Source organism: Scatophagus argus, chromosome 7 (assembly GCF_020382885.2).
Source record: "Scatophagus argus isolate fScaArg1 chromosome 7, fScaArg1.pri, whole genome shotgun sequence".
Classification (NCBI taxonomy): domain Eukaryota; kingdom Metazoa; phylum Chordata; class Actinopteri; family Scatophagidae; genus Scatophagus; species Scatophagus argus.
This window is the reverse complement of record NC_058499.1, coordinates 14,928,895-14,945,567: the sequence shown is the minus strand read 5'-3', so window position 1 is coordinate 14,945,567 and position 16,673 is coordinate 14,928,895. Positions and strand designations below refer to the sequence as shown.

Below are 16,673 nucleotides of genomic sequence, written 5' to 3'. Positions count from 1 at the left end.
TAAAACACAGAAATTGCAGCAATATGGAAACTAGAAAATCAGCTTAACATGCAACTAAATTTAAAATCTGCTCAGACATAAATGCATTCATTAAGAAATTCGATTATCTAAAACAGTGTGTACTACTTTTTATATTTTGTTGCTATTTAGAAACAAGCCCATTGAGTGTTTCCGTTGTAGTCTTACTGGTTGTACTTGTATAAATGATCTGACTAGCTTACTCCCTCCACCTCTGTAGCCTGTTATAATTTTAACAGCATAGTGCACGTTCGACTTTAGGGCGTCCCCTCGTGGTGGCCTACATTTCCCACAATTCCAGGCAGTTTAATTCCTCGTGAATCGGTGCGTCCTCTTCGCACTAGACAGCTGGGGGATCAGTTCTGCTGATATAAGATTTTACAGTCAGGTGTTTGTACCGGCGGAGATGTCTCTGTCGTCCACGCAGGGCCCAGACAAGACCAGCCGGAGAAGGAGGCCGGCTGAACACACGCAAGGTGAGCGGCTCGAGCTCATATTTAGCTCGTGGTAATTTTCAAGAAACTTTATTTGTATGTCAGCAAGCCGATTGTGTCTGTAAATGTGTCTGAACATTCTCCATTTTAAGTCGGTCAGCCTACAGAGTAGCTACAATTTACCATTAAACTATGTGAATAATAAACGCAATGAAGACGGTCAGTTTGGGCTGTTTTATATCGGACAGTCACGTTGCGTTTATTACGAAGAGACGTCCCCCCCGCCCCCTCTGTGTGTGTGTGTGTGTGTGTGTGTGTGTGTGTGTGTTAATCCGTGTGAGTGCGCGACAGTTCGCCACAGTTTCTGTTTGTGCCCAAATCACTATGAAACACACGGTAGCTACCTAATCTAGGAATGCGAAAACGGATTCTTTGTATTATCGAGCAATCTTTCATTATTATTTTTTAGGATTTATTTGTATAAAATGTCAGAAGATGTAGTGAAAAATAGACAATGACAGTTTTCCAGAGTACAAAGTGTTATCTTAAAATTGTTTGTTTTGACCAACCAACAGCTCAAATATAAGCCTGTTAGTTTTACATTTATATTAAACAGAAAAAAAGACCAATGAACTGCAACCGGGGACTTTTTCACATTTTTTGCTTTATAAATGGCATGACCAGTCAATCAGTTATCAAAGAGGATGATTGATTAACTCATTGATTAGTGGAATAATTGTTTCAGCCAAAATTCAGTCTTTCTCTGTCACTCCACAGCAGCAACATATTTGATTCTAAAGGTTCAAAAACTAAACTAAAACCCAAATCTTGAAGGAATGTAAGTTCATGAATGATTTCCTGAATTCATGGATTTACTTTGGATTTGGATTTACTTTCATGCATGTTTAGGTAATAAGACAGTGCTGAATTAAACTAATGCTGCAAAATCCTCTCTGTCAAGGCACAGTCACACTCATAAGTTTCATCTTATTTCAGTAACAGAAAGAGGAAACAAAACAAGGCTCTCCCAAGTGTGTGAAGGCACCATTTTGAAGTCACAATTATTGTGCCGACTTGTCCCATGATGCCAGTGGTTTATGTGTCAATGTTAGTGTTTATTCATTCATCAAGGCTGTATCTTATGAGAGGCAATCATGGAATGACTGACCCAAGACATTTCTTACCCTTATTGTTGTAGTCAGGCCTCATCTGACCCCCACAGAACAAATCTGACTGTTGTCACAGGCAGTAATCAGCTGAGAGATAAATAGAGAGAGACATTCAAGCTTTTTGCCCCCAAGGAGAAGATTGCATTTACAGTGTAGTGAAATGTCTTAAGATGTGCGTATACATCCACACAAAAGTTTGTCCCTTGTGGATAGTTCAGTTCAGTTGCTGAAGCCTTAGATTTTACGGATTCAGCTGTGTCAGTACAGGTGAATCTGGGCAGTTATAATGTATATAAGACAATAATTTGACCCAGTCTGTGTGCTCTGCTTTGTAAAGAAAGGACTACAGTGCAAATACAGTGTGTAACAACATGGTCCAGCATCAAGGCAGTATACATGGTCAGCGTTCTCAAGACAAAGGCCTGTCTGTCTGAGGTTTCTAGAAATAATGAAATAATGAAACGTGACTGTCTGGCCCATGTTCAGATACAGTGGTACTATAACAATATGATCTGTAATTTAGTTTCCTTAGAGGCTGTCTTTGTACTTTGTACTTCCTGTATTTCTTTCATCATGTTGACCAATATATCAGCTGCTTTGTTACTTACTTTTTACCTGGTGTTGCAGATCCTCCATGGGAGCCTAAGCCTCAGGCAGGAGGTCCTAATCATGAAGAGCTCCATGACCGACTGTGTGGAGGTGAACAACTTAATTCAGCAGGCACTCCATCTTCACATCAGTCTATATGTCCTACACTGTGCCCAAGAAAATGCATATCTACACACACATGTGAGTACAGGGTACCAGCTACCAATTTGCTAACAGCATTGCTGATGTGTTTCGAAACATTTAATTTTCTTGTTGTTTGTCATTGTTTGTTTTTAGGTCCGAACCATTACGCTTTCGATGACAACTTGGTGGAGATCCAAAGCAAGAGAACCATCCGAGCAGAGAACGAAGTGGAAGCCAACAAACTGGTCAATAACTACAGAGTAAGAAATCTAAAATGTTTCCCTATGTAAATCAAAAGTGTCTTTTGTGCAGCACAGAAGGTAGGACAGTTTATCCCTCGAACTGTGTGTGTGTGTGTGTGTGTCAGTTTGGTTTTAGAAAATGGAAGAGCCATGTGACAGAGCGTCCGTTTGAAGACAGGTCAGAGGTTGTGAAAGAGCTCTATTCTGATCTGAACACCATTAAACCACATTCAGGTATAGCCTATAGTGCTTGTATTAAAGGATGATTCTGGTTTATTACAACTTGGGTCTTATTGTTGTAGACGTGACTGAGAGATTACTGCTGAGAGAAATGTTATCTAAAAATGAAAACAAAGTTGTGATAAACCGACATTATCCTTTACCTATGAATTACATGGAGACAGATTGTTACTGTGACTGATGGAGATCTTGTCAAACCTTCACTAAAGATTTTCTCTTCTATTTGTCAGGTCGGCTCATCACATGTGGAAATGTAGTGTATGTGTTCCTCTTCGGTTGGTGGGTTTCTTTGGCGCATTTCCTAGTTGGCCTACTTATGTTCATCACTGTGACTGGTATACCATATGGTAAGTCAACCAGTCAACAGAGATCATATTTTTTATTGGTCAAATATTGTCCTCATTCATTTTTTCTTTCACTCTTCAGGCAAACTTTGCTGGAAGTTGTCGTTGTACTTCCTGTGGCCATTTGGCAAGTCAGTCCATGAGGTACTGTTTGGGTTCAGTTGAGGTTTGGATGTTCCTTCTGCTTTCTCTTCTCCTTTTTTGACTAAGTGAAATGAGGAAGATGCGAGTGAATCTTAGTTAGTTTCCTGGTGTTCTCTCAGTGACTTGTGGTCATGAAAGCACAGGTCTTGCTTTAACTGAATATCAGCACAGTTGTGCAGTTGGGCTTTTTTTTTTTTTTTGCTCTGGTTAAAATCAATTTCTGTTGTGTTTTCTTTCCCCAAGATAAGTGGAATTTCTAACTTTTTTCATACTGCTGTTGTGGAATATATCATGAAATATTGTTATTGTGGTTATAATATGTTTCTGGCTTTGAACATCTCAGCAGAGACTGAGCACACACAGTAATAACCCCAATAATCTTTAAAACAACCAGCTATCACTGCATATTCCATGCTAAATTCCTTAAAATCTTTCGCTTTTGACAAATATTTACACAATTTTTTTGGGTGAAATTTCAATTTCTTTTTGTATCTTTTATTTAATCTCTTGTATTTTATTTCCTTTTCTTTCCATTTTGACAACAAATTTGATGTCGAAATGCGAATTACCTATGAACTCCTGTTTCTTAAATGTGAAGATTTGCACTGCTTTTCTTTAATGTTTAGCACTATACATAACATATCTGTGGTTTTACCTGTTTGTCAAAGAAATCATGGAATGTGAAGACTCCGCCTTAGCTCGGGAAAATTGTGATTGTGATTAAACAATTAATGATTTGAAAGAATATTACATGGATCACTTATAAAATACTTGTTATTTACAGGTCTAAATGTACCTGTCTTAACATTGGATTAAATATTAAAAGTTGGCACCACCTCTGGTTGTGTTTCTCCAGATTGGAAATACATTGAGGAGATGTTGTGAGCAAGCGCCAGACTGTGAGTGTAACATAGAGGAAGATACTTCACCAGTTCTGCTGCCTTCACCCACAGAGGTGCCACTCCCAGAGCTGCCAGGACGACCTCTGTGCACTCCATACTGGGTAACTTTCCACACCTTAAATATGCATATAGACAACACATGAGCACCTTATCATACATTTTATATGCATATGACTAATTAATTTCTGCTTCATGGAAAAACAATCATAGGATATTGGTCTGTTTGGTGTTTTGTTTTTGTGTAGCATCGTTTCTCCACCTACGTCTGGCTGCTGATCGGATACCCTCCTTTGGTGGTCATCCATTCCCTGGCTTGCTTCTTGGCCTGGATCTTGGTCTTCACCATCCCTGTTTCTAAGATGAATGCACGGACCATGGCTGCCATTCTTCTCTTGGCTCCTGAGGACGTATCTGTCTCCACCTGCTCACAGAGGAAGGCAAGGGGGAGATTTCATATTTATCATCCACAGCACATAAACCTGGAGAAATTGTTATGTGTTGGTTTTATGCTAACTTTATGTTTTTCTATTTGACCCTTAGCGTCAAGGCTATGAGACCAGGGCACTGCTGTGCTGCTACCATGCTGTAAACTGGTACTACTACAAGTACACTGTTGATGGGATCAATGTGTTTGCTGTCAGTATCCTTTGCCAGTAATATGGAAATATGTGTGTATATGTGTGTGTGTGTGTGTGTGTGTCTGTCATATGAAGACCTGCTATCATCTTTGACCCCCCTCTCAGACCTCCTCCCTCTAGTAATAATTGCATTGGTAGTTGGATATATTGACAGAGAAAACCAGTACGCCAGCTCTGACGTCAAGTTTGCCATAGCAATCGGCTCCATCATACCTCTGTCTTATTATATAGGTATGGGAATTGCCAGGTGAGTTGTTTTCATCATTTTAAAACACACTTGTTCAGTTATTTTAGGTTAAAAAAAAAGAAATTGATGATGATGATGATGACTGTACTGAAAAATGATTTGCAAATTTTCTTACTATGTGCTTCTGATGTTAACTGTCTGTCATACTCGCACATGCAGTATCTCAGCCCAGAGTAACTTTGCTGTGGGAGCAGTGGTAAACGCCAGCTTCGGCTCCATCACAGAGTTGACATTTTACATCACAGCCCTGCTCAAAGGCCACCACGCAGCCAATTCGTGTCTGCAGGAGGTTGTTAAAGCAGCGCTGACTGGCACACTGCTCGGATGCATCCTCTTCATCCCGGTGAGCCAAATCTTTATTTACGTGAAATTTTACAGCTTTTTAACATAAATCCAGACATTCGAAATTAGAGCACTTAATTTTAGTTTATATACTCAGTGAGGAATTAAATTAAATCAGTGAATCAGATGCATCACAATGGAGACCAAAGTCATGTTCAAATACATGACAGTAATACAGCGTGTGCAGTTTGAATAAGGCTCCTTGTCTTTTTCTCAGGGCATCTGCATGATAATCGGAGGGCTGAGACACAGTGAGCAAACGTTCAACAGTCGCTCTACAGGAGTGAGCTCTGGGTTGCTTTTCATCTCTGTAGGAGGCAAGTAAGACAATACATATGAGATTAGCTATATGCCGTAAATTAACAGTATTAACAGTTTTCAAAGTGTCCGACACAAATGGTGATTTCAGAAGTGTTTTTTTACATAAAGAATAAGAATGATGTGACTACAGTATAGATCAGATATGTCCATTATGGACAGTAGTAGAGCACATAGTAAAGGTAAGAGTATGTGCAGTGTATGACAGTAGTAAGTAGGAGCCGGCAGTCAGTGAGGCAGAGACAATCCTCATGCAGCAGAGTTCAGGTGCGAGTGACAGTAGAAAGGAAGAAGCTGTTCTTGAGCATGCTGATCCTGGAGCAGTGAGTTCTGTGGCGTTTGCCTGAGGGAGGAAGGGTACCACGGCATGATTCTGGTTCCTGATTTACTCACAAACTCATCCTTTCACATTTAGTTAGATGCTGTTTCCTCACTGGGAGAAGGTATTCAGTCAGCAGCAGCAATTTAAACCTCCAAATGCAAACATGTTGTTTATACTTGTCTTTTTGTATTATTTATATTTTATATACTTTATGTTATTTTATTGTAGTTATTAAGATGATCAAATGCATTACATTCTACTGGCACCTTACACTCTACCTCTACTTTATTTTGCACTACATTACACTGTTTACTGTTGTATATATACTTTTTATATATATTGTAATTGTATATATTTTATATATGCCACTTTTTATTATGCTATTTTTAACATTTTGTTTAGCTTGTTGTGTGTATTGCTGCTGATGCACTGCAATTTCCCAGCCTGGGATCAATAAAGTATATCTATCTATCTATCTATCTATGCACAATAAAACCACACTACCTGCATTCCTTAACGCCATTTCACCTTGATATTATTTCATATTGATATTATATAATATAGTATATAAGTTGCCATGAAGACTGTTATGCTCATCTGACAGAGATCATTATATACAGCAGCAGGCTGTGCACAACCTTCTAGCTAAAATGAACTGTAAAAAATTTATATAATTGAATCTTATTAATCTCTAGTGTATATTGAGTAATGTATTATAAAAAGAACGTTTTAATTAAGAAGTCTTAACTTAATATCTCTTGCAAAATACTGTGTTCATGAACTGGGCTTAACATGAATCTTTTCTTGACACGAGAGAAGTAATGTTCAGAGATATTTTACCAATAAATAAGAGATAATTCAAACATTCAATGCCATTCTGACATAACAGGGCTTGACCATGCTCATGACATCAACATCTCTGGCCATAAAAGCTTTTGTTATTGTTAAATTCTGTTTCAGTCTGACAAAGTGGAAATCAACTTCAAAATAAAGCATTACCAAAATGTAATACACTAATTCATCTGACTGTCAATGGCAGGTGTGTTTGCACCCACGCTGTTCTCCAAGGCTTATGGAAATCTGGTGTGTGAGGCCTGCACTAACTCCACTGGAGGAAACAGCACAAGTAACAGCAGCGGGCCGTTCGTCTGCCACAACTGCCACTACGATCTGGTCAGCATCATTAGCCGGGAGCAACAGCCAAACCTTGTACTAACAAGCATATTATAACAAACATTATATAACATAGACAGTGAATTTGTTTAATGTGATTTTTTTTTCTCTCAACAGCACAATGGCACATTGTTTCACAACCATGTTGAGTAAGAAATTATACGTTTATTTCATTTATCTACTGAGTAATATAAAGGAATTAAAGGACTGTACTGGTGGCTTTGCATGGTTTGGCCCTGGATTGCAGGCGTGGAGCCATGTCAGAAATGTGAACTTGTTTGAGATAATGTGATGTATTGATGGAATAGCTACCTGTGTTTCTTTATTTCTGTTGCCACTATGCTATGAGCAGAGGTTCATTTGAAAACTTTCCTTGTAAACCTCTTGGAAGCTCTGCCATGCCAGTGCCTCGAGTTAACGTTACTGTCTCCACAATGTCTGCTTCTTGGGTTAGTTTTTATCAGTGGACTGTACAGTCCACGAGAAGTGAAACACAGCCAAAAGGAAGGAGATAAATCTAAAACTAGTCGATGCTGTGGAAAGTGGTTTGCACTGATGTAAGTTATAAAAGACCAGAGTTAAAACCTGCTAAGTCACTATATGGTCTTTTGAGTTACTGAAAGAATCCAGTAAGCTATCACGCCCTCTTTATTTTTCTTCGCACTTGTTTGTTGTGTGTCCTCTTGTCATCAGGCCTCTGGTGTACACAGTGTCTGCCCTGTTGCCAGTTGCCTACATCATTGGTTTGATATTCACACTGAAGACGCACTCCCACATTTATGACATCCATGTTGGAGAGGGACAGGGTATGTTCTCCCTGTCATGAATCACAGTTAATAGATGACACAAAATTGCATCTTGTGTTATTATACTAAAACACAGTTGTCTAATGCTCTAACCATACCACTCATTAATGTCTTTGTCTGTGCAGTGACTGGCCACCATGGGGCAGTGGTCCACTGGTCTCGGTGGAGGTCTCTGGTCATCCTCATCATGGCCACTGTGCTCACATCTGCTTGTGCCGATCTTGTCACCGAGAACATCCAGCCCATACTAAGCCAGCCCAACATGTCTCAGGTCAGGACAGACGTGAGCATGCTCAGGCAGTGTTTATATGTTCGGTTTCCTCTGGCTGTGTTGACGTCTGTATTTCTTTCTTCAGTATTTCATTGGGGTGACAGTCCTCGCTATGGTTCCTGAGATCCCAGAGATTGTCAATGGGATCCAGTTTGCTCTCCAAAACAACATCAGTCTCAGGTAAATCCCGTCTTCATTGAACAGGTACTACAGAAGAAGCGGTATCTGTATTCTAAATGATTTGTCTTTTTTTCCCCAGCTTAGAGGTGGGAATCTGTATTGCTGTTCAGGTCTGCATGCTCCAGATACCAGTTCTGGTCTTATTTAATGCCTTCTATGTAAGACACCCTTTCTTAATTTTGAGTACAGATTCATTCATTCATTCAAGACCAAATGTTTGCTGTTTTATAGTCTCTGTAATCAAACACCATCTCTGTTCTGGATAGGATGTGGGATTTGTGCTGTTATTCAGTGACCTGCACCTGTGGGCCAGTATCTTCAGTGTCATTCTTGTCAACTACATCTTCATGGATGGAAAGTCAGATTATTTTCAGGGTAGGTTTTTTATAGTGAACTGAAACCGCCCTTTATTAGAGACTGCGCATTTAAATGAAGTGAAATGACCTCTTCTTAATATTATGTTGTCTTTTAAATCACCCAGAAACCTTTGGTCAACCAATCCTTATCTGTTCATGTGTTAAATATAGAAGACCATAGCTCATTAATTACTGTTTGCATATGATTTGTATTACTGCTGAGCATTTTCAAGCTCTCCAAAAGTTTTTTGATTGAATCCCCGATATTTTCTATTCTGTTTATTCATCACAGTTAATGTTTGGTTTTCTTAACAGTTTTCGTCAACGTTGTTACTGCATAGCAAGCAAGAACTGTTGTAAAAATAGCTGCATATATTTGAGAGCATTACATAAAACATGCTGTGCTGGAGAATGACTGGACACATATGATCATTAAATTAGGACATTGTGATAAGGATGTAAAGGTGGTAGTTTACTCCACTTGAAAGTATCACTTCAACCTGACATGTGAATCTTAAATTCAGTGTTATTTTCTGTCTTGTTTATCTTCTCAGGCACAGCACTGGTGGTTGTCTATCTTATTCTTCTGGCTCTGTATTACTATGCTCCATCTCCAGCAGGCTGCTGACTGTGGGACACTTTTCAACCCAGGGTTAAAATATGGAGGACTCTTAATAATGTTCAAATTTAAAACCTCCCTGTTGATGAGATTCTATCCTGACAGGATCAGGATGTAATGCTCATATGTGAATCCTAACATGGGCCTTTATTTTGTTTATGTTGTTTAATAAGTTATGTGAATGACTAGAAAATTTTAATCTCAGGTAGGTGCACCCACCACCATAAAATGTACAGTTTGTAAGCTAACATATCTGACCTTAGTGTATGAATGTTGTATGTGGTGAAATACAAATCTACACTGACGGTATTTTGTTTAAGGTACTGTTTCAATGCATTTTGTGTACTTTTAAAATGGTACACATTGTCAGTTAATAGAAAAAGTAACATTATTTTTAAATGAACTGGTATCATATATTTGAAAAATGTGGCATGACTGGCTGTGCTTGGCAAGAGCAATAATCTGTCAATAGAACATATTGAAAAAGTGGCTGCCTGTGTTTTTATTATTTGTACAGACAAGAATTACAAAACAGAATTTACATTACAGCCATAACAGCCCTGGAAGAGGAATTCACCTTTTATGCCAAGAGATCATGTAAAGTGACATGCACACCATACTGACATGCAAAATAGTTCATATCATATAGTTCAACATCAAAAAGATGATGCAAATATACAATAAACGTCTTCATCGTAAGCAAGGCCGCACGTTTAACAAGTCTGAGTGTGTACTGAAGCAGTAAGATATAAATAAGGTCATAACATATCAATCGTAACAAAAAGGAAGAGAGGTGGAGTCTTGGATGTGAAAATGGGCATTATTATGATACACAACAAAATGCTGCAGATGCTCCATGTTCAGAAGAGGTTGACCCCCCCCCCCCCAAAAAAGAAAAAAAGCAAACACGTGTCTCGGAACAAGCTGGGAGTGTTATTACAGTATTTAAGCTTTACAGTCCACAGCAATCGCAATAAAAATTGTTTCATCAAAGTCATTGCAGTGTACCTAACTGTGGTTTCAGTCTTTTAACATTTTGGCAAATGTCTGCAGAGCTCTAAAAACTGCATCTGATCACAGTATTTAACATCCTGAGTACCTCTTACATACCCTGCCTTATTTACCAATTACAAATGTCCCACACCACTTATTTTTCAAAGTACCACAGCTTTTCTCGAGTAAAAAACAAGAGCAAAAGTTTAAAAAAAAAATGTAATCATAATAAGATGACCTATATTATAGTACAAAATGTTAAATGAAGTTTAGGCATAAAGTGGGAACTGAAAAGCCACTGCAAGTGATAACATCATTTTGTGCTACAGCTAAAGGTTTTGTAATAAAATAAAATAGCAGCACAGTGGTCAAAATAAATAGGTACAAACTGTCTCTGTGGCTTCAAGTTAAAGAAAAATCTCATCTGCTTTATCATGAGCAGGAAGGATCAGCAACAAAAGGCTCATGTGGAAAGCACCAGGCAAACCTCATGGGGAAAAAAGGCTTCACGTACACAATTCAGAGAAAAATGAACAAATGAAAATCTTAAATAGACTGGTTTAGAGAAATATAAAAAAATGTGCGTGATATGGCGGAAATTCAGAAGGCACCAAACGAGGAAATTAAAAAAAAGGCTCAAGGATCACTGTGGAGCTACAGGGGGTGTAAATTCATGTCTTACTTGTCATTTTTCCAGAAAAGAGGAAGAATAATCAAAGAGGCACAAGAAGAGTCACAGTGATGCCATGTGAGGGGAACATTTTTCATCTTCAGCGGCTGACTTACAATCACAGCTCCATATCAGCATGCAATCAGAAAGTCTTTGAGGCTAAAACAAAATTCCTTCGACTTAATTAGACAGTTAAAAGGTATCGCAGTAAAACGTGGCCATGCTTTATCAGCTGCATGACACCAGCATTATTTGACAGTCATTTCTGATCTAACCTATGTCACAGTGGGCGCAGCTGCAGCTGACTTGAGCTTGTGTCAAAGACGACAGCAGTGAGCAACTTGTTGTCACTTCAGCTACAGTGAAACAAGCTGATCTCTAGCAGAAGCAGCATTCATTTGCCTTTGAAGTAGTGGTCTTTGGAACACTTAACTATTCATGCACATGCTGCCCAAATTTCTGACAGTGATATGTGGTTTAAAAAAATTTAAAATGTGGAGCATTGAAGTGGATCAAAGAAGACAGAAGCAGGAGGAAGAAGAAATCGGCATACTACAGTGATTTTGGTGGATGCATGGCTTCTGATGGATGTGTGAAAACTCAGCTCTGACACATTCACATACAGAGAAATGCTAAACACTGCATACTGCACTATACATAAGACTACAGTTAAAAGGCATTCAAAGTTGTTTCATAACCATGTGACATCAGACTTATCTTTGTCCTTTCCAGAGGTTTTTTTGCCAAGTTGTCAGCAAATTAAGAGTCAGTGCTGTTGCATGACATACCGCTTCCTTCAGTCTCTGTATCTGCGTCTATTTGAGCCGCTGAATTAGTGTGTGCGTCAGTCCCAGGCTAAGCAGCTGAAGGTTGGACAGCTGGGCTATGTGAGGGAAAGTTTTCAGCAGTTTCTCCCAGGTCATTTCCAACAGACTGGGCACCACCAGCCACACTTTGTACAAAGAGCCAGTCCTTCTATTCCCAGACATGTTGACAACACCGCCATGGACATACATACAGCCAGCCTGAAAGAGCAACGGGTGAAGAAATTAAGAGCTGCAACATTTAGTAGATTGACATTAAATTGTTAACACAATTTTTTGTTAACAATTTTTTTTTTTTTTTTTGTTAAGCAAACCCACAAATATTGTCTGGTTTCAGTTTTGCCGATGTCCGATCTTGCAGTATTTCATTGTAAACGGAACATCTGTGAGTTCTGAGTTGTTGGTTGACCAAAACCAGACATCTGAAGAGGTCACACTGGGCTCTGACATTTTAGATTAAACTACTAATCAGATAATAGAAAAAATAAATTGGAATATTAACAGAAGATAAAAAATATTGATTCACTGCAGCCCTAAAGCAAATGAAACTGAAATCTGCATCCATATAGATTTCTTTTCTCACCCAGCACAGAAGAGAAATCTGTTAACCAAGTAAGATGCAGACACGTGTTAATGATGTTTAATAGGGAATCGACAGGTAATTTTTACTCATGGATGCCAATAAAGAGAAAACAGAAAATAAATATTTGTTAGCAACATAAATTTGGATTAAAAATTAAAATCTTAGTGTCAAAATTTAGAATAACCTGTGACGGAATGTAACAGGGTGCAATATATTGCTTTCTATGAGTATTTCAATTTTATGCTACTTTATGCTTCCACTCAGTTACAAATGTTTAACTCACCGGAGTGACTGCAGCACAGTGAAAATAAGCTGGTTCTGGCATGACGGCAGGCAGTTTGGTCCACTGAAAAGTCTGCAGGTTGATCTTCCACAGGTCAGACAGGATCAGCTCTCCATTATATCCCCCACATATAAACACCTCTGGAGGTAGAAACAGATGGAGATAGGATTAGAAAAGGAAATTCCGACAGGTGTGTTCAACTGTGAAATACTCCTTACCATGTCTGACCTGCACACAGCTGTGACACCGGCGGGCAGCAGGATATCCTGTCATGATAATGATAATCACTTCAAAATGTGCTCTATTGTTATGTATTTATTTGTATTTTCAATTAAAAAATATATATAAACACACACACCTATTTTTTCATGAGGTTTGGTGACTATTTCCTCCCAGTAATTTGTCTCCAAGTTATATGCGTGAACCTGATGAAGACAAATAGTATTAAATAGAGAAAATTCGGGAGTAACACTCATCTGTATGTTTGTTCGTCTCACCTTGTCCAGGGGATACGACGTCCAGGAGGTCCCACCTCCAAAAATGTATATTCTCCGTCCATCATGAGCTAGTTCATGTCTGTACCTGTAAAATCAATGCATTCATTTTCAGTCTATTTTAATTACTATTCTGGGGATCCACTATAGGTCACGCAATCTGTACATGTAAAAACGGCTTTCTGACCTCTCTTCGGGTAGATCTGAGGGTGCATTGTTGGGTTTGAGGTGGGTCCACTCTCTGGTGGTCAGGTCCAGCCTGTGCAGGTCAGTACTGTAAAGGTAGCCTGTTGTCCCTCCAAACACATAGAGGTAACCGTTTACGATGATCATTGCCTGGAAATGGAGAATGCTGGTAAACGTTTGTTGATGGAATACACGGTCACATACGGTTGTCATAGAGTTGTGAACAATTAACGGAGTTTCAATAAATCAGCAATATGGAGACAATTACTGTTACCTGTCCGTAGATCTTGTTGGGTTTCTTCCCTCTGCAGTTCAGTAGGTTCCATCGTTTGTACTGAACATTGCAAACATGGACGTCATTCCCATTGTTTTCACCAAATGGAATCCCAGTGCCACCAAACACAAGCAGGTTGCTTCCATGTAAAACAGCTGAGAGGGAGAGACAACAAAAGTCCGTCTCTACCACAGTTTAATATCTTGATTAGTATGTCTGATGAGGTTTGCTCAAAGCTACATACTCGAGCATTCCACCGCCTGAAGTTTGCAGGTGCAGTTTCAAAAAATGCAGTAAATTGGAAAGAATAAAAAAAAATCTGTTTTAAATGTCTTCTTATTAATTCTGGATCCCTTTATCCACAACAGAGCAATGTTCCAATCAATGGGCCCCCGTGTTGTTTGCGGCTCACAGTCTACCAGCATGCACATGATGATGATGTGACGCAATTCAGCTTTTGGAGCCTGCACAGGGTGGTAATGAGCATCAACAGCTGACGGCAATAACACCGAAAAACATAGAAATGAGCCTTTGTTGAAATTTTGCAGTGCGTCTTGGCACATTGCTGCCACCTGTAGATCAGTGGGATGGTGTGACACTAATAAGAGCAAACAAAATGGGGACTCACTTATACAAACATCACTCTAAAGTCTCACTAGTGGTAAATGGGGCACCTTTCAATATATCACCAGTAGCTGGTTCTAAATGAGAACAGCCGGGTGTGTAAAGCAGGCGTAATTCTGACGGCGGCACATCGGCCCTTACCTGACATAGAGGCCAGCTCTGTGGGCATGTAACCCTCTGTGCGGACCTGCTGCCAAGTGGCTGTGGCAAAGTGAAACCGCCAAAGCTCCCTGAAAAGAGGGTAGTCTTCATTCTCTGAGCCGCCTGCCTCCTCAAAGTCTGGATTGTAGCCTCCAAACACATACAAGTTGGCGCTGTCCGCAACACAGCGGTGTCCACTCCGGGCAGGGGGTACACAGTGTCCTGTGCGATGTTCAAGACAGTCTTATCAGAAAAGGACATGGAGGTGATGTGAGCAAAGAACATCTTTACGTTGTAAATACGAGACAACAGGATGTGAGACATGTCCTTGCTAAACGTATGGCTAGTTTCTTTACATACAAATACTGAAAGTGAAAGAGACAGCACTTGGCGAGTTTCACAACATTACACCTATACAGTATTGACACTGTTCTCCTTCTCCGAAGCAAATCGGTCTGATGAGGAGATCCTGTTCATTCAGCACCTTCTCTCAGGAACCTGTTGGGTATCCGAAGGTTGGGGCAGGAAGGGGAGAAGATGCGCCGAGCCTGAAGCCACCGTGCTCGCTTCTTGGAGCCTGTCAGTCAGCCACCGTACAAGTGGAGAAATACAGAAAGAGAGACACAGAAACGTGTATAATTAGCTATAATATATATAATTAAAGAAAAATGAATACTCTTGGAGAGCCTCTGGTTAAAATAATTATCACCAGAACTAGTAGTTGCCATTAAGAGTGATTGTTGTCACTAGTCGGGAGTGAATGTTGATTGCTTTTTGTCTTTTGTCCAGCTTCAACCTTGCAGGAATGTATGCGTGTTAATGGTTACACTAAACATCATTTTGTCTTGTGGACTTGCAGGTCGTTAGACACATTGAACATACATACTTTGATGAACTTTCTGTTGTTTTCAGTTGTTTTCTAAATTGTCAGTGAGGTGACGCTAACGTTAGGCTAACAGTTGTGCCCCCTGCATGCTAAGCTAATGCTCGTCTCCTCTCTCTTTCCATCAGTCACTCATATGAGAATCCTTTTCAGAGGCAAGAACAATTACAGTTGCGTTGTAGGTGCCTCATGGGTGTTAATTCACCCATTAATCCCAATGGCTTCCGTAGCAGCGTTAGCTAGCTTTGGCCTGTGTGCCGCAGCGGTGATACACCATACCGCTAGTTCAAATGAGCATCCTGCTGCACACAAAGCCATAATCAACAATGAGCCTCGTCACCTACACCTACCTTTGGTCCACGCTTTGCACTGACGATTGCATTAGGCCGCTTGCTCTCTGCTGTTTACAAACCTGAGTCGCGGATGAAGGGCCTCCACGACAGTTTCTCAAACTTGTTGAGTTGACTGAGGGTTCCGTCACGTTCGGCCGAAGACATCTCGACAGGGAACCACAAAAGACGGGGTTCACTCCCAGACCTGGAAAAGGACCGGCTTCAGTGTGACCACGTTTGACCAAGAACGTGGTGGCATGAGACTGCGAGCTCCGGCGAACCCACCAAAATAAAGAAACGCTGTACTGACCGTCCACACCTGCTGCTACCCGCAGCGTCACTGCCAGCTGGCCTGATTTGACCAATCAGAGGAGGGGGGCCCTTCACGTCCCTTTCAAAAGCCACATGGAGGTGTTTGTAGGTATAAAAAACCTGCAGTGGCCCTAAGTGTTTGGCACGCCGTGTAAAGAACAGGTAAAAGGCTTTACATGGTGTATGTGGTTAATAAGTATACAAATCATTCGCTTGCTTCCTGACTAGAAGTCATAGATTGCTCGAAAAAAAATTATAATAGAAATATAAAAATATTTCTTTCATTATCGATGATTTTACAAATTATTTTGCTTGAAAATATCAGAAAATAGTGAAAATACCTGTCACAATCTCCCGAGCCTAAGGTGCCATCTTCAAATTGCTTTTTTTTGTTTTTGTCCAGTTAACAGTATAAGACTATAATACAAAGAGAAACAAATTCCCACAAATAAGAAGCTGAAACCAATGAATGTTTGTGATTTGTGACAGAAAAATTCACACAAACGATTAACTTATTATCACTGATTGATTTTATGGCTCTCTTATTTGTCTATTTACAGATTCATTTGTTTGCAAG

General features: G+C 39.8%; 2 protein-coding genes across 4 annotated transcripts; one reads left to right on the top strand and one right to left on the bottom strand.

Annotated features, from left to right (window-relative positions):
- The first annotated feature begins 336 nt into the window (after positions 1 to 336).
- On the top strand, positions 337 to 10,374 carry LOC124062077 (putative cation exchanger C521.04c). Of its 2 annotated transcripts, XM_046394561.1 has the most exons (20): positions 337 to 494; positions 2,249 to 2,410; positions 2,507 to 2,613; positions 2,721 to 2,829; positions 3,066 to 3,182; positions 3,262 to 3,323; positions 4,180 to 4,326; positions 4,471 to 4,662; positions 4,766 to 4,865; positions 4,969 to 5,110; positions 5,270 to 5,453; positions 5,670 to 5,769; positions 7,132 to 7,265; positions 7,383 to 7,414; positions 7,959 to 8,071; positions 8,197 to 8,342; positions 8,428 to 8,522; positions 8,602 to 8,680; positions 8,789 to 8,897; positions 9,433 to 10,374. In XM_046394561.1, the coding sequence occupies exons 1-20, from the start codon at positions 425 to 427 to the stop codon at positions 9,504 to 9,506; spliced, it is 2,274 nt and encodes a 757-aa protein (XP_046250517.1). In that variant the 5' UTR covers positions 337 to 424; the 3' UTR covers positions 9,507 to 10,374. The 2 variants fall into 2 exon arrangements, with proteins under 2 accessions (XP_046250517.1, XP_046250518.1); XM_046394562.1 differs by lacking the exons at positions 2,721 to 2,829; positions 3,066 to 3,182; positions 3,262 to 3,323.
- LOC124062082 (kelch domain-containing protein 10-like) lies at positions 9,976 to 16,147 on the bottom strand. Of its 2 annotated transcripts, none has more exons than XM_046394577.1 (10): positions 15,865 to 16,146; positions 15,054 to 15,146; positions 14,570 to 14,791; positions 13,805 to 13,959; positions 13,532 to 13,680; positions 13,348 to 13,432; positions 13,209 to 13,275; positions 13,069 to 13,116; positions 12,851 to 12,990; positions 9,976 to 12,185 (listed from the first exon to the last, which is right to left on the bottom strand). In XM_046394577.1, exons 1-10 carry the CDS (start codon positions 15,947 to 15,949, stop codon positions 11,976 to 11,978), a joined length of 1,254 nt encoding a protein of 417 aa, XP_046250533.1. In that variant the 5' UTR covers positions 15,950 to 16,146; the 3' UTR covers positions 9,976 to 11,975. The 2 variants fall into 2 exon arrangements, with proteins under 2 accessions (XP_046250533.1, XP_046250534.1); XM_046394578.1 differs by lacking the exon at positions 9,976 to 12,185 and adding an exon at positions 12,291 to 12,427 and having other exon boundaries at positions 15,865 to 16,147.
- Between the last annotated feature and the right edge of the window lie 526 nt (positions 16,148 to 16,673).

What these genes read in the sequence shown, in the direction of transcription:
- LOC124062077 (XM_046394561.1), top strand. Translation starts at nt 425, where the DNA reads ATGTCTCTGTCGTCCACGCAGGGCCCAGACAAGACCAGCCGGAGAAGG. An exon ending in CACCATTAAACCACATTCAG is followed by an intron (nt 2,830 to 3,065) that starts GTATAGCCTATA and finishes TCTATTTGTCAG; the next exon opens with GTCGGCTCATCACATGTGGA. An exon ending in CTCTGTGCACTCCATACTGG is followed by an intron (nt 4,327 to 4,470) that starts GTAACTTTCCAC and finishes GTTTTTGTGTAG; the next exon opens with CATCGTTTCTCCACCTACGT.
- LOC124062082 (XM_046394577.1), bottom strand. Translation starts at nt 15,949, where the DNA reads ATGTCTTCGGCCGAACGTGACGGAACCCTCAGTCAACTCAACAAGTTT. An exon ending in GCCCTTCATCCGCGACTCAG is followed by an intron (nt 15,147 to 15,864) that starts GTTTGTAAACAG and finishes GCTGACTGACAG; the next exon opens with GCTCCAAGAAGCGAGCACGG. An exon ending in CGTCGTATCCCCTGGACAAG is followed by an intron (nt 13,276 to 13,347) that starts GTGAGACGAACA and finishes TGTCTTCATCAG; the next exon opens with GTTCACGCATATAACTTGGA.